This window comes from Zonotrichia leucophrys, chromosome 6 (assembly GCF_028769735.1).
Source record: "Zonotrichia leucophrys gambelii isolate GWCS_2022_RI chromosome 6, RI_Zleu_2.0, whole genome shotgun sequence".
NCBI lineage: Eukaryota > Metazoa > Chordata > Aves > Passeriformes > Passerellidae > Zonotrichia > Zonotrichia leucophrys.
In genome coordinates, this window is record NC_088176.1 from 8,147,007 (window position 1) to 8,170,468 (window position 23,462).

The 23,462-nt window shown below is 39.2% G+C and overlaps 2 protein-coding genes across 3 annotated transcripts in view; one reads left to right on the forward strand and one right to left on the reverse strand.

Annotated features, from left to right (window-relative positions):
- The window catches only part of TDRD1 (tudor domain containing 1), a 33,530-nt gene extending 27,820 nt beyond the window's left edge, over window positions 1-5,710 (reverse strand). The window contains 1 exon segment of the mRNA XM_064716917.1: window positions 5,683-5,710. Coding sequence (XP_064572987.1) covers window positions 5,683-5,710 — 28 coding nt within the window.
- Window positions 1-23,462, forward strand: part of CCDC186 (coiled-coil domain containing 186) — a 34,411-nt gene that overhangs the window by 6,918 nt on the left and 4,031 nt on the right. For both annotated transcript variants that reach the window (XM_064716665.1, XM_064716666.1), the window contains 14 exons: window positions 5,922-6,600; window positions 8,878-9,004; window positions 10,978-11,106; window positions 12,025-12,237; window positions 13,047-13,166; window positions 13,728-13,832; window positions 14,177-14,275; window positions 15,031-15,117; window positions 15,885-16,027; window positions 18,406-18,661; window positions 19,239-19,428; window positions 20,422-20,502; window positions 21,530-21,740; window positions 22,746-22,965. In XM_064716665.1, coding sequence (XP_064572735.1) covers window positions 5,939-6,600; window positions 8,878-9,004; window positions 10,978-11,106; window positions 12,025-12,237; window positions 13,047-13,166; window positions 13,728-13,832; window positions 14,177-14,275; window positions 15,031-15,117; window positions 15,885-16,027; window positions 18,406-18,661; window positions 19,239-19,428; window positions 20,422-20,502; window positions 21,530-21,740; window positions 22,746-22,965 — 2,643 coding nt within the window. In that variant the 5' untranslated portion in view covers window positions 5,922-5,938. The remainder of the gene's footprint in view (window positions 1-5,921; window positions 6,601-8,877; window positions 9,005-10,977; window positions 11,107-12,024; window positions 12,238-13,046; window positions 13,167-13,727; window positions 13,833-14,176; window positions 14,276-15,030; window positions 15,118-15,884; window positions 16,028-18,405; window positions 18,662-19,238; window positions 19,429-20,421; window positions 20,503-21,529; window positions 21,741-22,745; window positions 22,966-23,462) is intronic.

Here is a 23,462-nt window from a genome sequence, read left to right on the forward strand (position 1 = left end):
ACAGAGCATTTGAAGAGACTACTGCTTAAGGATGTTTGCTTGGATTTTCATGATGAATTTCCAGTGGAACTTTTCTTCAGAATGTGTCATCTTGGAAAAGAAAATAAGGAGTAACAGCAGGAATTATGTGAATTATCATCCAGTTCTTGAGAAAGAACCAGGAAGTACAGATCACAAATTACAGCATGAAGAGAATTGCTCTGAAGCAATTTCAAGACCTTTATTTTCTAGTTAGGTTTTTCATGTAAATATGTGGACTTTGTTTAGAGGTGTGCTGTGATTCCTTGGCAAGTTTACAGTACACAGTGCAGTGACATCAGAATAAGAGCAGTAAGGACTTCTGGGAACTTGAGGTGCTTGTGTTGGTGTCACCAGATTTTCCTGTCACTGAGCTGCTTGCCAGGCCCTGTCATGGTACTTAGGACAGTGCTGAGTGTTGGAGTCATCTGCCTGTGACTGCTGGAGCACTGCATCACTCCTTTCCTTGTCCCCCACCTGCTCTCTGAAATGCATCACAACTCTGTGGCAGCTCTGACTATTTTGAGACTTTAGTCCATTACTACAGGAAATTTGAGTATTCTGCTGCGACTGATGTGAAATGGAAAGATGAAAGCTACCTTGTACTTCTGTTTAAAAATGAGCTTATTTCATATCCTATCAAACCTGTCTGGATGCTTTTTACATATCCAGTGGTAAACAGCAAATATGGTCTGAGCTGGAGTGAGAAATGCTTTTTCACAGTTTTGTGGATTGCATGTGTATTTTTTGGAGAGTAGATGATTCCTGAGCACAGCCAGGCATGGAAAACATCTGCCCAAAGATGATGCAAAACCCTTTCTTGTTGAAAGGAGCTAAAAGAATTGACTGCTACTGGCCATTATATTACGTAATGTGTAGTTGAATGTGTCTGGTGTCCAGTAAACTGTATTTGCTGTATTAAGTTTTTATTACTCCTCTTTCAGAAGGTTTTCTGCCTGAGAGTCACTTAGCTCAATGCTCTTCACTTTCATTTCAAGCCTGGGTTGAACAAGGTTTTGTATATGCACATACCTGTCTGTGAAGCATTATTCCTTCCTGCCCTTTTTTGCTCCTCTCTCTGCAGTATTTTTAGGCATTGAGGTGTAAGTACATTTTTTTTTTCTCTTTAAGCAGTGATTTTTGTTTCTCAGGACCTTGACCTTAAGTTTGCTTACAGAACCACCCCAGGCACACATTTCTGTCATTCTTTAATCTGTTTGTTGTAAAGAACCCCATTGTGATAGTTACTAGGTGACAAGGCACACTTTCTTTTTTTCCCTTGTTTTTAGTGAAGTCTTCTAGGCAGCCACACCTCAGTGAAAGATTCCTACAGTTAGCATTTAATGTGGTTCTTCAGCTGTCATCTCACTTGTGTTTTGAAATTGGCTGAAACAAAGTATTTTTCCTCTTTCTTGACTATTTACAACATAAGTATTGAGAGTTTGGGTCAAATTCTGCTCATTTTATGAAATTAAATTCCAGCATTAGTAGTGCATGTGCTTAGGAAAAGACCTTTGTAGGCAGGGACTTAAAAGAATCACATTTGCATTCAGTAAGAAGATTGAAAAGACAAGCAGTTTGGAATGGCATAATATTGAATTAAAACAGACCAGAACCTTGCCTGTACTCATTGGATAGCAGGCTGGAGCTGGGAAAGGTGGTGTTCTAGTCAGAATTAGCAGTGCTGCCATGGTAGGAGGGATTTCCAACCAGTACAGTGGATGAACAGCCAAGGGACGAGGGTGCCAACAGCTTCCCTAAAAAGTTAGGAGTGTAAGCAGAGGAAAGGGGAGGTCTGAGTGTTACAGAAACTGCTTTTCTCTGTGCCAGTGCATGGACTCTGAAGTGAGAATTTCGGACTGCTGCTGAAGGTAGCTACAGGAAATTTATTTCTTCCTTTAGTTGGCATGTTACAGGAGTGTGTATTGAGATTTTTGATGTTCTCCCAGGATAATCAATACTTATAGTGTGTCAGATACTTCTTTGAAGAGCTTAATTGATTCATTGTCGTATTTGTTCTTCTTATTTGATTAGCGACGTTTCTGTTGTGTAACAAAGTGAAATAAAAAATGCTATTTCCTGAGTCTTTGCATTCACTGCCATACCTGGGAGACATTTGTATTCAAAAGTTGGTGTGCTGTTCACGTGCTCCTTTGGCAGGCTCTCTGCTCCCTGCCTCTGATTCCAGTCAGCTGTGCTATCAGCAATTTAGCAGATAAGCACATCTTAGTTTAAGTAGTGTGATAAATGGATGTAATCCTTACCAGTACCAGCCTTTAATGTTGTGTGTGCTGTGCCAGCTATTTAACTACTTACTTATTTTAGATGTTACTCTGGAACTTGGAGATCATCTGTGCTGGTGCAGGTTTAAGCTTAGTTTTGTGAATAATGATGAAAAGTATGTATGCTCTCTGCATCTTTGAAGGACACATCTGTGATGAGAAACAACAGTGGCTGTTTAAAGAAAAGGCAGTTTTGGCTTTGAAGGGTACAACTTGCCTGTGTTCTGATTTGTAGGGAGGTGTTTTGCAAACGTGGCTGAGCTGTGCTCCTGTTCCTCATTCCTGGATCTGAACTGATGTAATTCCACTTGCATTTGTGTCTCGGCACTGGGGGAGAGCACAGCCAGCTGCCTCCTCTGCTGTGGGACAGGAGCATGGGGAGGATGTGTGGAGTGTCAGACTAATTGTGAGCTGTAAAACAGAGGACAGCTGGTCAGACCAGTTACACAGAGTCCTGTCACAGCTGCAGTGTCACAGGGCAGTGACAGAGCTTTTCTCATGCTGCCCTGGATGGATGGCAGTCATTCATGGCATGTGGGCAAGCAGGCTTGGGCTGGGCCACTCTGGGTGCTGCCCTGAGAAGGTCCTGTGGCCCAGGCAGCAGAAGGGACTCAGACTTCAGGGTGAGACAAGCATCACACTTCTGCCCTGCTGTCAAGATGATGGTCAGGCCTAGGGAAGGAGCAGAGCAGGTGGTTGAAGGTAGAAGCTTTGCAAAACAGTGGAAGAATCCAGCACTTTGCTGTCACTCAACACACTGTGCTTGTTTGATGTTTAAACATATCATTACATAAGCCAGTTCACTTGCTTCAGTCAAGATTTGCCTTTTCTGATTGTTTTTGCTGCCTTCTGAAGACATCATAAGAGCCACTAAACTATTTTGTTTCTTTAATGCAGTATACATAACCTTAGTACATCCCTGATTTTGAAAAGGTAATTTTAGTAGGGTAATACAAGATGGATATTAAACCTGGGAAGGTGTGGATCTCCTATCAGGTGGTGTCCAAATACTGTCTGGAGCTTGATGGATTTGTGTATTTGATGTGAAACAGTCAAATATTAGCATGTTTCATCTCAACTGGCTGCTGCTAGACTGAAGGATTCTTGTGTCACACAAAATGTTTTGCTTACAAATCAAGAGCCTTTTCTCCAGGGACATCACTGCAGTTTTCTGTCTCTGGCATTATATAGGAAGTAGCTGTTATATTCAGTTGCCTGAGGTAGGCAGAACAAACTTTGAATATTCAGGAGGTATTCGAATGTCAGTATGAATTTGCATGGACAGCTGCTCCACATGAATTCTTTGTCTGCACGTTTCTGGTGTGAAAATAAACTGTGATCCTGTGATCAATTATTTAATTTCTGTTTAAGAGTTAGTAATTAGAAGGTAAAAGCTAATATTATTCATTGACAGTAGGGGGGAAAAATCTATTTATGTCATACATAGGTTCAGATAGGTGCAGGTAGATTTGGGCAGATAAGGCTAAATCCAGTGTATTGGAATCATAGAGACTGTGAACATAATGTGGTAAATTATATTCTAGGTACCACTGAAAATTAAAGTACAACTGCAGGGAACACTAAATCATCATAATTTACTTTTCATGCTTTAACTGATTTGTATAGTCATTACTCAAATTCCTCATGTGTTTGATATAAAACCTACACTTTAGTTATGATTAATAATAACTAAGTTATTTGGATATGGAGTCAGTGGCTCTTTTTTTCTCTGTGACTGAGTAGTGCAAATAATTGTATTTCTGATTCCACATAGATTAGTCTTTGTAATGCTAATTCACAGTATTATTTACAGAAGGAAGTAACACAATAAAAAGAAAACTGAGTGACCTTCCTAATGTGCTATTTAACAGGGCTGTATTTTTCACTTGTTGCTTCCATCTGGAGATAAATACCCTCCAGCTTGCTGACTGGACTGGAAATTTTATGTGTAACAACCAACATGGAAGTTCATGTATCCAATTTTACCACTCCCTTTCTTGTGGTAAAGGTGAACTGAAGCAGCTGGGCAGTCACAAGCAGGTTTCAGGCAGTAGTACATCAAACAACTGCACATTTTGGGATGTTCTGTAATGGTTCAGAAGTACCTTAAAAAAGGCTTAAAACAAAGTAAAAAAACCCCTCTGATCATTCCAGAGAAAGCATCATCAGGAACTTTGACTAGAGTAACTACTAGAGAAAAAACCAGTTCCTCAGCTTTATGCTAATAGAGTATCTTTTTCAGCTGAGTGTGAAGTGGATTATAAACTTCTTTTGACAAGAGGGAACAGATACTCGCAGGTGAATTTTTCTTCTGTCTTAACTGCATAATTGGCAAATTATCTTGTGATTAGTGATTGTTTAAAGTGCACTAGTCTGAAAGCATTGGTTTTAAACAGCATTTTAATTAGGTAGGAACTAATGTGTTCTGCAGCTATCAAATTAAATACTTTTTCTTGCAGTTATGTTCACTTTTACTTTCATATTGAGACTGTCAGTTGAGTTTGTTTTGTTTGAGAATAATAATAGTACATTGTGAACTTTCATTACTAGCAGAAGTTATCAAAGGATAGGTGGGTACCAAAAGAGCATTTGTTTGGACTGCATGAACCAAGCAGTGAGATTTGCTGGTTCCAGTGTTGACCTGAACATAAATCTTTTGAAGCAAAGGGTAATGAAAAATTTGCCTTGTTTATAAATAGCCTAAATTTCCAGTGTAGGAGGATAGGGTTGCATATAAAAGTTTGAACTGCTGTAATTAATTTCTCCTAATGGAAATTAGGGCTTCCTGTGCTTGCTAAAAATGCTGGGAGTCTTTTCAGATACTGAACCATCCGGGATTCCTGAAAAAGTATTATAAGTCAAAAAGTATTATACCCAGGCTCTTCCATAATTATTCTGGCTATTTGGTTCCCACTATGGTGTCCTTCTAGAGAGCTTCTACTGAGCTTTTCAAGTCCTTGCTCTGAAAGCTCCTGTTTGACAGAGTAGATCTGCCACAGCCCATCTGTGCTCTTCCACAGGGGATTTTGGTTGCTTGAAAACAGATGGGAAAAGAGAATCTCACCCCATCCTCCCCCAGCCCCTTCCCTTAGTTTCCTGGGTGCAGATGCATTTTACTGTATGGATGCTCAGTGAGGACAGGACTCTGAGGAAATTGGGTATTCTGGCTGGACCAGGGAGTCACCCTGTGTTGTAAAAATGGATAAATCAAGACATGTTGCTTTCAAATCATGTATATGGAAATAAAAGCTGTAAGACCCTGGGTGCTTAATATCTTTAGGTTATTTATTGTCATGAAGTATTTTTAGAAGTGATTACTTGGAATTTTTGTGGATTTAAATGGTAGAATTATTAATTCTAAGAAGTTCTGCTTTTTTCTTACCTTGGCATTTACTATCTCTCTGCTTCATGTTCGCTATCCCTCATTTCTCACCTTCTCTTAGGAAAAAATGTATCGGAGCATTTACTTAAAGGTTGGGCTGAAAGATCAACAAACTCTGTATAATATGTATCTAAATATTCTTCCACTTAGAATTTTACTTTCTAGTAGTCTTTATTCCCCCTATCTCAATCTATTTTGATATTGTATATAACATGTTGTAATATGAATTCTCCATCTAGATTTCCAAAGGAAGATTATGGAGGAACATTTACCAGAAATGCAGAGCACACTGGAGCCAGTCAATCTGTCAGATGATTCCTCCTGCAAGTCCCCAGAAAATGAAAAGGCTGATGAAACACCTGGGGTGGAGGAATGCCCAAGCACCAGTTGCACTGGAGGTGATGCTGCTCTCTTGGAGAGGGAATTGAGTTCCTTGTCCCCGGATCAGGATGGCACCAGCAGCAGTGGGGCCCCAGCAGAAGGACAGCAGCAGTGTGGAGGGACAGACTCCTCTGCCAATGCCTGCTGTGAAACAAAGGCAGAGGGCTCCACAAAACCAGAACATCTACCTAGTGAAGAACTTGAACAACCCCATCCAAAAACTAACCAGACAGAGCAATCATTAATGGAAATATTACAGGATCTAAGGGAGGAGTCTGACTTTGTGAAAAAATCAAGTGATAAAATCTATTCAGAAAGCCCCTATGACACAGACTGCACAAAGAAACTTATTTCCACAATACATCAGACTTCCTCACAGGACGATTTGCTAAAGGAAATAGAGTCTGAACTCTTATCCACAGATTTTTCAAAAGAACCAAAGCTCCCCAATGGTGTGCAAAAGGGTGAACATGCCTTGGCTATGTTTGAAAAATGTGTACAAGATAAATACCTACAGCAAGAACAAACTATTTCAAAGTGAGTATTTGAGTATGTGCTTCACAGTTGGAGGTGTGTGCTGAACAATTTTGGCTGCATGTTGTGTGCACCTGCATGCAACATTTTGGTATGAAGCAAGTTGTCTTGAGTTGGTATGGGTATTAATGAGATTTTTTAAAAATTGTTTTTAAGCAAGGAATAATTTTTACTTGTGGCATGTACTTGTAAATAAAATTGTGTGCCTAGATGTCTGAATTCTTGCAGGATTTGGCAGGAACTGAATAGCCAACTGTGTCATTGAATAGCTTGCCAATGTCTAGAATTACTTAAACACTGCAGCAGTAATGGTGATTTAAAAATAGTCCAGGATTCATTCAGTCCATATGTGTCTGTGGAGAAATGAATCTTTGAAAGTACTAACTCCCACAATGGGCATTTTATTTATGTTCAGAATTGCTTGTTTCTTTTTCCAGTAGTATTCAATCTCCTGCTGTCATCCAGCAAAGTTGTTAATCAGATGAGAGTATTGTTTGAGTTGGAAGTGCCATATGTAGATAAACTACTCTGCACATTTTTTAGGAGGACTTCTGAAATGCATGGCTTATAAGTGTTATAATTAACTGGGCTTAATAGTTCTACCAGGCAGTATTCAACATGAATATTTCTGTTCATCAAAAGCCAGTTCATTGCTTGATTTCATGATTCCTTACTTGGCGTTTAATACTCTGTTGCCTCTTTAGAAATGTTTTTTTGCTAACAAAATGTAGCCTCTAACTTTATATTTATTCCTTTTTGCAGAGCTGGAAATAGAGTCTTACTTTTCATATAAGGCTCTCCAGTACCATGATATAGGAGGACATCAAAGGAAGGGAAACCAGACAGGGGGACAGAGTCCCAGTAGGGAAAGTATTCTGTTGCACTTCACCAGTTAGCCTCTGACAGAAACCATCCATGTGAGGAGAGTCAGCTGATGAGGCTCAAGAATGCACAGTTAGACATTCAGAAGTTACAGAGGAGTGGGAATCTGAAGTAGTGGGTGTGTAGAGAGAGGTAATTCCAGGAGATCATGAGATTAAGAGTTTTACTTACTCATAGTAAACTCAGAGGCAGGGCAGCATTTTCAGACATGGACCAATTATTTCCTCAGGGACAAGTGTTTTTATATGTGTGTATGTTATATATACATACAGAAGGCTTTATGTAAAAACTCTCTTTTGGGCAGCTGCAATCATTTGACACTTGGGAACTCACCTCAAGAGTATGAAACTACTGTGGAGCATTTTGTGTTTGGCCCAAAGGCTATTCTGTTTGTTTTGTCCCTTACTTGATGGTCAGCAGAATTTCTTGTAACATCATTCTGGAAATAGCCCAGTTGTCTCCTGTGATCAGATCTAAATATGTATGTCAGCAGCTGTGGCATGAATTAAGAATTTGTAATCCTGGAATATTCATTAATAGATTAAAAAGCAAATCACAGGTGCTCAGCTCTTTGTAACTGATGGTTTTGAATTCCTTATAATTTAGGAGACTAGTTTGTTCAGAGATTTTTTTTTCAACAAAGGGGTGGATAAAGGGATAATTAAGTATCTTTTTCAGGTAAATGCGTGCCTCTCAAAAATTTATGCATTTACTGGCCTAAAATACCCACCATGTAATGGTATCTGCAAACATGTAAATACATGTGAGACTATTCATTCAGCAGTTCTGACAATGTAACTTCTGAGTTTTATGTTAGAATGTCAAACTAGGTCTGAGTTGGCTTCAAACAGCTGAACTGGAACTATTGCTGAAAATTGAACTTTTTATTAAGAGCATGGGCACAGATACTTGTTACCCACTTAGGACTTAAAAAAGTCAGGATTCTGTTTCTTACCAGGTTGTGAACTTCTTGGGTACTCTGAGAAATCCATGAAATAAATAAAATTTCTGTGTTTTCAGACAAATGACTGGTGAGACTCTCTGACTGGAAGTTACTGTATTTCATTATCTTAAAATTACTGACATTTACAATTTCCTAGTTTCATAGGGTTACCAAATGTCCCATGTCATTATAGACCACAGCAACCCTAAAATGCTGGAAACAAGCAGTTTCCTCACAAGGAGGCTGCTGCTTGCTCTTTTGGAGTTAAGTTCCACATGCACAGTATTCTTTTTTTTTTTTTCTTGTAAAGCTTTCATGGGTTTCTTTAGGGTTTCTGGCTTCCAATAAAACTTGCAGATCGATTAGCAAAACCCATGTTTCTCGAGATTGAAAACAAGCAACCAAAAAACCCCAGTACTGATGTACCTTGTTTTTAATTTTTTTTTTCTTTACAGATTGATTAAAGAAAATAAAAAGCATCAGGAACTGATTTTGGAAATTTGCTCAGAAAAGGACAGATTAAAAGATGAATTGAAAAAACGAACAGAAACAGAAAAGCAGCACCTCAGCATCATTAAACAGGTACAGATAACAAAACAGAAGTGCTGGTTAGTATTTCACCTGTGTATAATGTCACTGTTGCCACTGTTGATTCCCATGCTTGTTATCCTAAGCTTTTTAAGAGGATAAATCTGCTTTTGTATTCCAAGAAATTGTCTAAATGCCTTTAGTGAATTTGGATAAGCTGACTTTATGGATTCCCGTTGCTTAAATGTTCTTTATCTGGCAGTCTCTGCTGTGGTAGTAGCAGGTACTAAATACAGGAATTTTCTCAGGGGTTTGTTAGAACCCCAGCAGGCCAAGGAGGACCATGGTGTGTGCATGGTGGAGGCTGCTTTTAGTGGGGGAGGAAAAGGTTTCACACCAGGTGTCACTGCTTGGCTGTTATCAGCTATCTGCTGATGTCCCTGCAGCTGGCTGGCCAGCTTTAGAAACTGATTACAAGTTATATCTTGGAAATCTGGCAAGAGAAACACTTAAAATACCAATTTCTGTTTGTCCAAGTGCTGGTGACTATCCTGGTTGTCAGGTTTCTTTGTTGGTGTCTGCATCACACAGAAATCTGTTCGCAGAGCAGGGTGTCAGGCTTGAAGTGTTCTAGAGGAATATATTCATGTAATATATTCATATATTCATGGTTGATTTCAGAGAATATTTGAAATTCCATGATGTGATTGAAAAGTGTTATTTTTAGGCTACACATGCTTGTGCCTGAATAAACCAGTATGAGCAACTCTCTCATTCTTTCTTGTCTGTGTTTCCATGATAGCTCTGTCATGAGTCATGTATGATTTCTTGAAGCTCTATCATGTAGCAATTGCTTTATTCCATTCTGAAAAAAGTACTTGTGAGGGTGTTTGTGATACTACATGCTTGCAAGTGATTTCAGAAAATATTCTTTTGGACTATTATAGTTTTATATAGCTGTTGATAGCACTTGAGCTGTAAGAGACATTGCAGTGAATCACTTGCATTTTTCCATTTGTGAAGGTGGTGTTTTATTGTTGGAATTTCTGTGTTAGTGCTTTATGGTAACTTCTGTGTAAATGAAACCTTGGCTGCACTCACAGCTCTAGACAAACTGTACCTGCCTGCTTGTACATGTGAAGCTTTTTCTTTGGCACATGATGCATTTGCAGAGCTGAACAAAGTGTGGTCAAGTCATGGTGTGGTAACAGAAGCAAATTGGGTGGTTCTTGCCTCTTACACAGCAGCTTGGGACTGCAGAGAATGTACAGTACTGATCCTGGCATCCTGACACTTCTCCTCCAAAGCAAACAAGCAAAACCAAAACCCCCAGCCTGGGTGAGCTGGCTTTCCCCTGGGACAAGAGGAGAGTTGTGAGGCACAATTTGAACAAGGTTTGGGCAGTGTCACAGCCTTTGCAGCCACCAGGCTGCTCCTGCTGGATTTGCATGACTTGGCAGGGAGCACCCTCTGGGAAGTGTTCCAGTTAACACTGGGGATTATTCTTCAGCTGGATCAAGTCTCTGACTTGGTTCACTAGGTGGCTAAAAAAAGTGCCAGCATGATGACTAAGCTCATCTTTATTTGCTGAGTGATTTTTTTCAATGAATTAATTTCCAGTCCATTTCAGTATGGATGCATGGCTGCTTTGCTGGCATGGTGAAGGATATGGCACAAGGATAGGAACTAAAGGATGGAAGGTGAAGCAACCTCAGATAGCAGCCAGCTCTTCTCTGGCAGCTCTCTGACTTGCTGTCAGTCTGTTATTTTGTGTAGTAAATTACTGTGCCTGGTGTTTTACTTGGTTTGAAGCATCTTCACTCTCACTGAAGATGAGAGTTGACATTTTTCATGCTTTTCCTACTCATGCAAAGCTAGATGTTGATATGGTGGTTGCAGCCTGACAAGTGTAAAATACAGGTAAATATCTGTTGAAGCATCTAATTTTGTGTGAAATATGCCTACCTCTATAAAACATGATCAAAGAGTTATTTTCCCTATAATTATATAATGATGTTGTATTTTAGCTGGAAGCAAGAATAGAAGAGCTTAATAAAGAAGTGAAAACTAGCAAAGACAGACTTGTAACTCAAGATGCAGCAGCCAAAAATACTATTCAGCAGTTGCATAAAGAGATGGCCATTCGAATGGAACAGGTAATTTGAAGAAACTTAAACTATTGTACATCTACATTACTGAACAAACTTGGTTCTTGTAGGAAACATATTGGATCACTAAATAAGACAGAATATTCCAAAATTGGATCTGCTAGTGTGCAGTTATATATGCATTTTGGATAACTGTCAGCAGTGAATTTCCAAATGGCTGTTAACACTTCAGAGTGCCTGATAATTCTTTTAAAAAAATACCTATTTTTATATGTATTGAATTCAGCTCTCAAGGAAATCTCATTTTCTTTACCTGTAAGCTGAACTTGATTCAAAAGGAGCTAAAAGCTGACAGTACCTTTTTTCAGACAGGCTGTCAAAAAAATTAATATTTTTCTCAATTCGAGCACAAAGCTTTTATTTTATCTTTATATATTACTGAAATCTGGGATTTTTTTTTCCTTTTTAATATCATCCTATACCAAGTATTTCCTCAGTTGCATGTATTCTAAAGCTCAGTGTCTGATTTTTTTTTTTTCCTAATTTGAGGCAGAACTTGTTAGGTGTGGGGTGGGGGGAGTCTTTAAAAGTTAGCCACTGGAAATGATCCAGCTGAAAAACAAGCTACTGGATAATAATTGTGCAGTTGGCATATGGATGAAGGAAGAGAGAGTACCAGTACTGAGTATTTGCAAAATTTTGTTCCTAAATATTATACTTCTTTTCTTCTAAAAACCAAATTACTCATGTATTGATAACTCATTTGAGATGTTCAGCTGTGAAGATGCAGCTGTTACAATATTTATTGTTAAAAGTAGGAGTAATTTCAGTGCTTAAGAGGATTGAATGTTTGTCAGACTGGAGCTTTTGAGTCTTGCCTTGTTATGTTACTCTACTGCAATACTAAAATTTTCTGGTTCATTATGAAATACAAGGTTTGATTCCTTGTGTTTGGTGTTTTCCAAGGCAAACAAGAAGTGTGAGGAAGCTCGGCACGAGAAGGAGACGATGGTGATGAAATACGTCCGCGGGGAGAAGGAGTCGCTTGACCTCCGAAAGGAAAAGGAGGGCCTGGAGAGGAGGCTGAGAGATGCAAACAAAGAGATAGAAAAGCTTACAAATAAAATCAAACAACTTTCTCAGGAAAAAGGAAGATTGCACCAGCTCTATGAAACAAAGGTACTCCAAGGGCTGCTGTGTGACTTGATTAAAGCACTGCCAGAACAACCTGATCACTTGTTTGCTGTTGTACTTGGTAAAAGAAACCTGTTCTCATTTAGTTTCCGTTGCACAACTGTGAAAATGTCTTCCTTCCAAGGGAAGGGGAAAAAAGTTACTCAGTTCTCATTGCAATCTTTTTGAAGTTCCTTTTAATTTTTCCCTGAATATTAATTTGTGAAACATAGAGATTTTTTTTTTTTTTTTTAACAAATTTGAGAAGACAGCTTGTTTCAGTTATCTAGATAAAGGCTGCAGTGGCATTAAATTATTGCAGTCTTTTTTTGTTGTTTTTCTATGTTTTCACTCTGTATTCCCTTTTTTTACTACTTAAAATTGATAATAAAGTAATAGAATTTTTCATCCAAAATTTTGCCACTCATTTTTAGAAAGCAGTAAGATTATTATTAAATTATGCAAGTCTTTTGATAGTCCTTCACAGCTGTGTTTTACAATTCTTGTGGAAGGTTCAAAAATTAATAAATTACTAGAAACTATGCTGCTGAAACAAAAATTGCCTCTGTGGTGCTTTTCACAGATATATGCTATTAACATATACTAACGATAATGCAGCCTTACCTTGCTGTTCTAACCACAACACTAATGGGGTTTTTTTTTCCCACTGGATTTAAGCATTATAAGGCATTCTGAAATATGTGCATGGTTTTTCAAAACCCAGACAATTAGAAAAAAAACAACTTGATAACTGGAGCTTTATTCTAGAAACACTAGATCATTTAATTTTATAAAAACCTGTGAAATTTTCTCAGGATGGTGAAGCCACTCGACTCAACAGAGAAATAGAAAAATTGAAAGAAGAAATCAATTCTCATGTTATCAAAGTAAAATGGGCTCAGAACAAATTGAAAACAGAAATGGATTCACACAAGGTGAGTGAAGTGATGCTGATATCATTACATGAAAATATAGTCAGAGTAATGTACTTGTTACAGTATTTACTTTTTATGTACTATTCCTAATGTGGTGTTCCTGTTTAATTTGAATACCTGCAGCAAAAGTCAGAATAGTGTTCTCAAATAGTGATACTGAAATGGAAATGTTGAAAGGATGTGAAGGGAGGATGTACTGGGGCATTCTCTTTAATTTGGTCATCAAATTTTAATTTGTTCTTAAATTTATGTTTGGGGAGAGTGTATTTATTTGAAATAAGTGTTATCTTAGTTTTTAAGTGATAGAGTTAAATCTGCTGTCTGAAAATGTGCATGGCACATAAACAAGAGATGCTTTTATTGTGCCTTCAGTGTTGGGTCAAATGGAATTACATAAATTAACAGCTGAATGGAAGCAAGGGGAAAAACAGTGTTGGACTTGTTGTTTTGTTAATTCTTTTCAGACAGAAAGGGCAGTTTTATTATGAGTAATGTGCTTCTCAAATGAAGTAAATGGACTTTACTAGGTTTAACCTGTTCTTTTAATTACTGTTTTTGTAGGAAACCAAAGAACGCCTCAAAGATGCAATGACAAAATTAACTGAAGCAAAAGAAGAAGGAGATCAGATAAGGAAAAACTGTCAAGAAATGATAAAATCCTATCAAGTAAGCACATTTTCTCAAGAGGTCAAATTATTGTTTAGTGCCTGAGTCTTCTTTTCATTTCTTTTTAGCTTAAGCTGTAGCAGGAAAGAATTATCCTGTGCAAGCTCCAAAGCTGAGATGAATTGGGATGGGTTTTTTACTTTACTGAAAACTTGTTAAATAAAAGTGAAAATGTTTATCTTGATTGACAGGCAGTGTGGGGGTCTTTCTTGGCATGGTCAGGATTATCAGAGGTGCACTTACAGGAAAGGATCCATGAAGTGAAAAGCTGTCTGTGCACTCATAGAATAGAAAGGGAAACGTAAAACTCTAAAACTCTACATACATTTCTTCAATCCCTTTAGGAGTCAGAAGAAATCAGATCAAATGAATTGGATGCAAAATTCCGAGTAACTAAAGGAGAACTAGAAAAACAAATTCAGGAGAAGTCTGATAACCTGGAGGTAAATATGTGTTGTGTGGAGTCCATTTTCTGGTTAAGAATTCCATGAAATTATAAATTTGAGAGTCTTATTTTAAGCTGCTTATAGTTATATCACATTCTTTGGGTTTTGCCTTTTTTGGTGGTCTGATACTAAATCCCAGGTGTCTGCCCTCCAGCAATGCTTTTTTGGAGGATATCTTCAGGTACTACCTTGGATTCAATTTTTAAAAACAAAGTTTGGGGGAAAATAAGATGTAGTGAAGGTGAAATAACTTCTCTTTCATTTATAAACATGAATGTTGCTGTCATTAAAAGCACAAATTCAGTTGAATCAGGCCTTTCTCTCACCAGTATTTTGCCAAGATGTATGGCAAGAAGAGACAAGGACCAGCCTCTGTTTTTTGTAGAGATTTGTTAGCCCCAAAGTGAAACTCCCTAATGATGTGTGTGCCCTCAGCTCATCTGTCCACATGCCTTCTTCAGAGGTGACCAAGAGCCAGTTTGCTCAGAGCTTTCTTAGGGCCTGTTGTGCCATGGATTTGTGTACCTGAAGCCAGAGTGTGCAGTCTCACTTTTCTTCTCAGTTCTCCTGAGAATAAAGAAGCTTTGAGGTTTTGCTTTTCTTTCTGAAGAAGTAAACCCAGCCTTTGGGGTACCTGTTCTGCCTCAAGCCCTCTCAGCTGTTGTGATGGCCTGTATTGGCCTAGATTTTTGTTTTTTGAGGTGCCACTGTACATTTAGTTTTCTTAATGAGCTTTTTACCCTCTAAAAAAGGTGCATCATGCAAAAATAAAAGAAGTGGAAGACTTGAAGAGAACATTTAAGGAAGGCATGGATGAGCTTCGAACACTGAGAACAAAGGTAAAGTGTGCTGAGTTGGATTGGGGTGGGGCTGAAAGCACAGTGCTGGGCTTTTGGAACAAGAATACATTCCACTCCTAATTGTACTTTTACTTCTTCAGGAATAAACAGTGTGAGTAGAGATTGGCTGGCATGAGACTAGAAAGGATCTCTTATTGTTGACTTTGCATAGCCTTTTTTAGAAAGTAGGAGCTGATCTGTAACACAACAGTTCATCATATGTGCCTCATTTGGCTGAAAAGTTGAGAAACATTTTAGATTTGTAATCCTGCAAATATTTTAAATCTTCTAAATTTAGTGTAAATAAAATACTTGTAAGCTTCTCCTACCTGTGACATTAGTTTTTACCTCTGGTAAGGAGGTCATGCTGTCCCTAACTTGTGGACAGTCTATAGAATAGCATGCCAGTCCCTCCAGAGCAGCTCTATAGGACTGTGGAAAAAGGGAGGGAGACAGAGTGAATGGTTGCCTTGGTAGTGGGGAAATGTCATATCTATGGACCCTAATCCATTAGGCTGATAAGTTTGAGCCTTTGGGCAAAACTAATGTTAATCATGCTTGTTGAATTTAATTTTGTTTGTTTGTTTTTTCTGACTCTTATTTGATCTGAAATACTTTGGGATATTGGTCTAAGTCACTTGGAACCACCAAAAAACTAACACATGAACTTTGTACTACAGTCTAGATATGTGATCAGAATAATTTAGCTCTGAAGTTTGTGAAACGAAATAGTTTCTGGTTTTATTTATTTTTGTTTTTCCATTTAGGTAAAGTGTCTAGAGGATGAGCGCTTAAGAACAGAAGATGAGTTATCCAAGTATAAAGAAATAATAAATAGGCAGAAAAGTGAAATTCAGAATTTGCTGGACAGAGTCAAAACTGTAGATCAACTGCAGGATCAGCATCAGAGGTACAGCTGTGCACTATGAGTAATGATTTAAAAGATTTTCTGAGATGTGGAAGGGTTGGTTTTATTGAAGTTATTGATGCTTTAAATTAATTGTAATTTGAAGAATGCCTGTCTTTGTTTAAATCAGTGCTGCTAATATTGAAGATAACCTGGGTGGCCTCTTACAAACCAAGGGGATTGAGATTGATAAATCTCATTTAGCATCTCTCTTTGTTAGAATAACAAGTGCCTGATTTCCAACATACTCTACAGGAAATTGTCTTCTAGGTGTCTGCTCAGTGCTTGTTTTATTGGAAGATGGAGGGGAGCAATTAAACTGGAAAGATAAATTGCTTTAAAATTGTGATGGATGAATGGAAGTATTTAATGGAAAGAATTTTACTTACTTGAGAGATGCTGTATTCAGACAGTGTGAGGCATTTGTCTTTCTAATGGGCTGCAATTCATTCTGCTGTGTTGAAGTTCACTTACTTAAGAATGTGAGAGGAATAATGTCAGGGGAGGGCTGGGCTCATGTACAATTCAGGAGTGTTTGAGCATGGTCCTGTGTCTATATCCCACATGGACTGGGATATAAAAATGCTGGCCACTGCTGGTTCCACTGGTGCTGCATAAATGGAGATAGATAAATTTCAGATAGGCAGAACCACCCCTGTGTCTGTCCCTCTCATTCGGGTAAACAGTGTTTATTTATCAGTGTAAAGTATTTCCATAATTAGAGGCCTTCCTCATGGCTTAGCAAATCAACCACTTTCCATGTGCTGTGTGCCTGTCCCCTGCATTGTCATGGTGTCCTCAGCCTTTCCAGGGAAACTGCTCTGTGCTGGAAGCTACTGGAGCCTACACTGGGATCAGTAACAGTTATTTTTCACTTGGAATCTTGACAAATGAATTGAAGTGACTGTGATCAAAGTGTGAAACTACAAATGTGTGTTTCCACTTATCTTTTTCTCTCAGTAATTGAGACATGCTTAAATGGCTCTCATTTCTATTCAATTTGGATTTTTTTTCAGTATCCTTCCCATACAACATTTATTATTCCATGCATTACATTTCATATTGTCTTTTATTTCAATTTCAGTGTAGACATCCTGAAATTTATAAAGACTATATTACGTTGAATGTTCAGCTATGTTTGTTCACTGGAGGAATATGATTTTAGGTTGAATGCTGGGAAGAACTTCACCTCCAGTGTTCCCTGGTCTCCTTCATTTGCAAAATTTAAGGATAATCTAGACATCTCTTTTAGAATGGTCTAAACCTTTAATTTTGTCTGATCCAACCCTGACTGCTAGGCAGAGCTTTCTCCTGTCATGATGAAACAACATATTTGAAAATGTAAAATACAAGCATACATGCAGCCTTCTGGCACAGGTTTTTAAATGGGAGCTACAAGTGAGATACTTTGCAGCACACATGACTGGGTCTCAGCTCTTGTTGGAGAAGCAAACAGTACAGGATTGTTGATTTAAAATGAATTGATCCTCCTCATAATTACACTGACTGTCAGGAAATTAAATGATATGTGTGCTCTTGCTTTGTGTATTTTTAATTTTAGTTTTAAATTTGAATATACACACTCCCTGTGAGAAAGGTGAGGTTTTTTCTGCTGATGTTAGAAAGTAAAGCTTTAGAAAAGGTGTATTAAATTCAGTGATGGAAGAATTAATGAGCTAATATTGCAAGAGCAAATAAGAGGGAGGTTTTTAGTCTGTAACATTTTTAACAGCTATTAAATTTTGGAATTCATTTCAAACATTTTCTGTAGAATGTTGATGATAACTGAAGATGCAGCAATTTTTACTCTGATTGGATGTGAGAGTCTTTCAGTAGAAACAAAAACTTGTTCTGTAGCGGGAAGAACTTGTTTTTGGGGGGAAGGAGTAAAGGAGTAAGACAGGCCCTTTGATTCAGAGCTGCAGGGCTTGGATAAGGACATGTCAGGAATCACCATACTGCTGTCCTAGAAATCCAAACTGCATTATTTCCCTGTTTCCTGAAGAGAAGGCCTCTTACACATTGGCCACTTTGTTGGGTTGCGAACCTTCCTCTCACCCACTAGGTCTGGTTTTGAGGGTTTTGTCTGTGCCCTGATCTGAAGGTCATATGGAGAAGTTGAAAATGGAGAGCTGGCCTTCCTTGAGGAGAATGCCTGAGTCCTCTGTGGGCTGCAGAAATCTGTCATTTCAGCACTGCAGGTGTTGTGAAACAAAGTGAAAACTCCCTTGACATTTAGAATGATCCAGTGACTAATAGCTACCCCAGGGTCATGAATTGTTCCCATACCTTATTTGGACTTGACCTGAATGCTTTTATTGCAATAAACTTTGTATCTTTAAGCTCAGGTTATCCCTAATGTGATACAATTGTTTTGACAGAGATGAACAAGAAATCAATGCTTTAAAGGAAGAAATAGATGGTTTCAATTCTCTGGTTGCTGATCTTCAGAAGGACATTGAAGGTAGTCGGAAAAGAGAATCTGAGCTATTGATGTTCACTGAGAAATTAACCAGTAAGAATGCACAGCTTCAGTCTGAAAACAATTCCTTACAGAGCCAGTTGGATAAGCTTTCTTACAGTGAAAGAGAGCTGCAGAATCAGCTGGAGTGTGTTCAACAGACTAGAGATGATCTGGTGAGTACAGTGGGCTTTTTGTTTTTGCTCCAGTAAGATGTCTGATGCAGATAAGGATGTAGCACATAAATACACCCTTGTATCTCTATTTACCTGACTGCATTTTCTCCTTGAGTTTGCCATTAGTAGCAGTGGGATTTGAACACCTCATGTTCCCAGGCTGAAAGAAATTTTAAGGCACACTGCACAGGAATGAGGAGGTCTTTCTGGATTTTTTTGGGAGCAGAAAGTTGTTCACTTCCAGATGAAGTGAAACAGACAAAAAGTTCTAATTTGCCTGTGAAATTTGTTACTGAAAATTGTTCCTCAGGTCCTGTTTGTACTATGACATAAATGTCATTCTTAATAAACTTAGTGTGTCATGGAAGGTAATGTGACTTTGTACTGTATCATGTAGAAGTTCTGGAGGTGGTTGAGGAATCTTAGTATTCATGTGAAATGCTAGCATTCAGCCTAAATAATAAATGTAAAGTGTGAATAATCCCCAGGTGAAATGTGCAGTTAAAGATGTTGAGCATGCACTGTGGTTAGGCTAGGATTTTTTTGTGTATGACTGAAAAACAAATCCCAATTCCAGGCCATCAAGTTACAGAAGGAGGAGAATCAGAGGAAGTCCGAGGTTGAGGCCCTGCAGGCTCAGCTGGCCTCAGAGCAGGAGGAGGTGTCAGCCCTGAAGACCCGTGTGGATGAGCTGAAGGATGACCTGGCTACCCAGAAGCGCAAGCACGCAGCCAACCTGAAAGACCTCACAAAACAACTTCAGCTGGGTGGGGATTATTTTCATTTATGAGACAGCCCTATCTGTGACCCCCTCAGTGTCTGCTAGAGATTCAGGTCCTGTCTGTGTGTGCTCACTGCTTGAGTGTCACCCTCCAAGCTCTCCCTGTCCCTGGAGACAATGACAGTGAGCAAGTTAGACCTTGTGGAAACTGCAATTTCAGGTCTTTGTGTTAATTTTCAATCTGAAGTGTAACTTTTGAAGTGGGTTTAGACATAAAAGGAAATATTTATTTCAAAAGAGCTTAGTCTTTGTTATGATATATCTGACTACTGAAATGTCACCATAGGTATATATAGATCCTGGTCTGTGTAGGAGTATATTCAGAAGCTGCCAGAAGTTTCCTAGCTGCTGACTGTATCAGGGATTACTGGTTATTTTTTGAACAGAACTCTTCAGTTTTAAAGGTGGATATGGAGAGACTGATGACTAATTTTGTCTACAGATAAAGTCATCAAATACCCCACAATGCATGAATAGAAAATAGACTTGAAGATAATCAAATGTGTTTGAAAGAAGAGATCCTTATTGGCACTTTGCAAGACGGGTTCCATGTCCCTTTATAAGAACAGCTGTGTGCTTTCCCTCTTGATCCCTACGGAGTGAGTGGTGCTTCTGGCACAAGTACTGCTGTAGTGCCACAGTTAGGAGAGGCTGGAACAGAGTTGCTGACATCAGTAGTGATTTACATGGCAGAACTAATCAAAAGTAAAATCAAATTGAAGTCTTAATGGTCCCAGTTAATCCTATATGAGATTACCCCTTCAAGTGGCAAACACAGCAGTGTGCAGGGATCGTGATGGGTGTTACCTCCAGGTGCTGCTTGGGTTTTACTTTTAGTTGCTACCATTGGCTTTCAGTTGTCACATCATGTTAAATTAGTGCAGGTCAGAGATGATTACAGGTTCTATATGTTGGGTAACACTGTAATTTTTAGTTCTTAGTCTGCTATTGCTAATCATCATTTTGTTAATACTTTTAGCACGGAGGAAATTGGATCAGATGGAAAATGGTAATTATGACAAAGAAGTCAGCAGCATGGGGAGCCGTTCCAGTTCATCAGGTAATGGAGCACATGGCAGGGCTGCCAAACAACCCTTCAGTCTTAACAAGGTTGCCCACAGTGTGCTTGCTCTTTATGTGGTTTGTGCATATGCAGTGTGTGGGCAGCCTCCCATTAAAACTGACAAAATAGCCTCTAAGCAGCAAAATGCACTTGACTGACTGCAGTTGTAGGTGCTTATTATGAGATTAAAGTGTAATGTTTATGATGTTTATATATTTTGGTTCTTTTTAAATACCTGCCTTTTTTATTTCATGGCTTTTATGTTTGGAGGGAAGCTCAAGAGGACTCCAGCTTATACATGCTCGTTTTACATGCTGCCAGAAGCAAAATAAAAATGAGCAGTGGGTTCCAACGTTGTTTAATTGCCCTATTGACAGTTGTGACTGTGTAAATGAGAAATCAATTAGCATCATTAGAGACATCAGTGGGTTTATGTAATATTCATTATTTTCTATCCAGTACAAGTAAAGGAGTGATCTTTAGCACTGAAAACAGCATGTTTCCTTCCTTGATTTCTTTGAGTTTCAGGTTGGGTTAGTTCTGTCCAGATGTCCTGTAATTTCACTGTGTGAGAGAGACAAATGCTTAGAAAGAGCAGCAGAAAGTAAATACTGTGAGCTCAAAGTGATCAGTGCTGCATGTGTAGGGCTTTGTGAGTCTGTACAGTTTTCATGATATTGTAATTTTAGTTTACTCCAAAACCAGCATTTAAAATCAGCTCAGTCTTGTGCAAAGTAAATGGGCATGAAGGTGTTTAAGTGGGGATTAGCATTCCTGAAGGGAGTGCACTTAGAGCAGAGGCAGTGCACCCACAGGAGGGGACTGCACCACTGTCCCAGCCTGTCTCATTTCAACACTGCAAGGATCCTTTAGAGAAAACCCCACTACCATAAAGGGGAACTGGCATCCTGGGGAAGGTATCCTCACCTCCTGATAGGTAGTGAGTGCATGCTCTGCTCTGCTGGGGGCACTTCACGCGATGAGAGCTCCAGAGGGGTTTTTACAAACGCTGTGGTGTTGGCAGGGTCCCTGAACGCGCGTAGCAGCACCGAGGATCGCTCCCCCGAGAACACCGGCTCTGCAGTGGCTGTGGACAGCTTCCCAGAGGTGGACAAGGCTGTCCTGGTGGAAAGAATACTAAGGCTGCAGAAGGCACATGCTCGAAAAAATGAGAAGATGGAGTTTATGGAGGATCACATCAAACAGCTGGTGGAGGAAATCAGGAAAAAAACCAAGTATGTTCTGTGTTCTGTTCATGCAGGTTTTCAGTGTTGAGCTGATGCACTAGACAAGTAAGAAAACTAATTGTCATAGTGAAAATGTTTAAAACAGTAAAAATATTGCAGTGACAGTAGATTTTGAAGATGGAATTAGTTTTGTGGGATTTTTTCCCTTCTCTTTTCCCAGCAGTTATAGTAATTGCCAAGTTTTTGGCAATTAGTACTATTACTGATTTTTTTCAGTAGGAATAAACTGGCACAAGTAGGTTTTTGGTAGCAAAATGGTCAGCAGGTGGCTGATTTGTGGTGGACTGCTGCCACTGGCTAACAGAAGAGACCATTCTCCTCATGTCCTTAAAAGGGTGCTGATTGTGTTTGTTTTGGAAGGAGAATCTGCATTATTCCAGATGGTACTCTGGTATACACATCAAACAAATGATGTATCTGAGCCAAAGCTGGTCAGTGGTTAATGTGAGAGACAAGATTCCATTTAAGTGAAAATCTCATCTTACAGGATAATGGAGCTTCAGTTAAGAGGGTAAGAAATGCTGGCATAAAGCTGCTTCTGGAAGGTGCAGTTGCCTTTTAGGAACAGTCCTTGCTTAATGAGTCCATACATCTCACAGAACATGATTACAGCTTGGGAAGACTCCTGAGAAGTGGCTTTGTATTTTTTTTTCTCATGTATAGAAAGCTTAGGATTCCATGTCTGGAGTCCTTCAGCAAAGAAAAGTAAACTTTTTAAATTAGCTTTCTTGTCCCAGTAGCTTTTCAAAATACTTTTAAATAAGTAAACCTGCACATTGTAGTTTCTTGGCTTACCAGCATTTCCTGTATCACTGTTGGTATCTCAGGTTTTCCTCTGACATAGAAATTGGGTGAGTAATTTTTTACTGCTTTTTTGGTAATATAGTACTGCCTGAAAATAAAATTACTCATGTCAGGAATCTGAAGTTACTTCAGCATGACTCTTCTCTGCCTTGTAATGCTGTGATGTTGTTGGTTTATTTTTCACTCCAGAATTATCCAGAGTTACATCTTGCGGGAAGAAGCCGGAACACTTTCATCAGAGGCCTCTGACTTCAACAAAGTTCACTTGAGCAGGCGTGGGGGGATCATGGCATCTCTGTACACATCTCACCCTGCAGACAGCGGGCTCACCTTGGAACTCTCCTTAGAGATAAACAGGAAGCTTCAGGCTGTGTTAGAAGATACCTTACTGAAGAATATTACATTGAAAGTGAGTAGCTGTGCCAGTTCTGCACATTCTTGTGGTTCTCAGGTGCTCCCTTCACTGCATGCTGTTAAAGGCTGACAATGAGAAGTCAGCTGATTGTGATTTGGTGCCCTGGTAAGCTTTGGGGTTAACAAGGGAGTTATGTGACATGAGGCCATGTACCTCCAGTGTAGGACCCTCAGAGTATGCTGCACTAATGAGCTGCTGCTTGAAGTTCTGGAGTGCCTGTGCCTTCAGCAGGGCAGGGTCTCTCCATGCTCTGCCCTGGGCATGAGGGCCAGGAGCACAGGCTCTGCTCCTGGGGCAGCACATCTGCTGCCAGGGAGAGGTGGCAGGCTGGAAAATGGAGTGCAGGCTGCCAGCTGGGCTGCAGGGCTCTGCACAAGCTGGAGATCTCTTCCTGTAATCATCATTCCCCTTGAATGCTAAGGGAACTAACATTCTACCTTCTAGACATCCTGTAGAATACTGGTAACTGCAAAAGAGGACTTGCCAAGAGC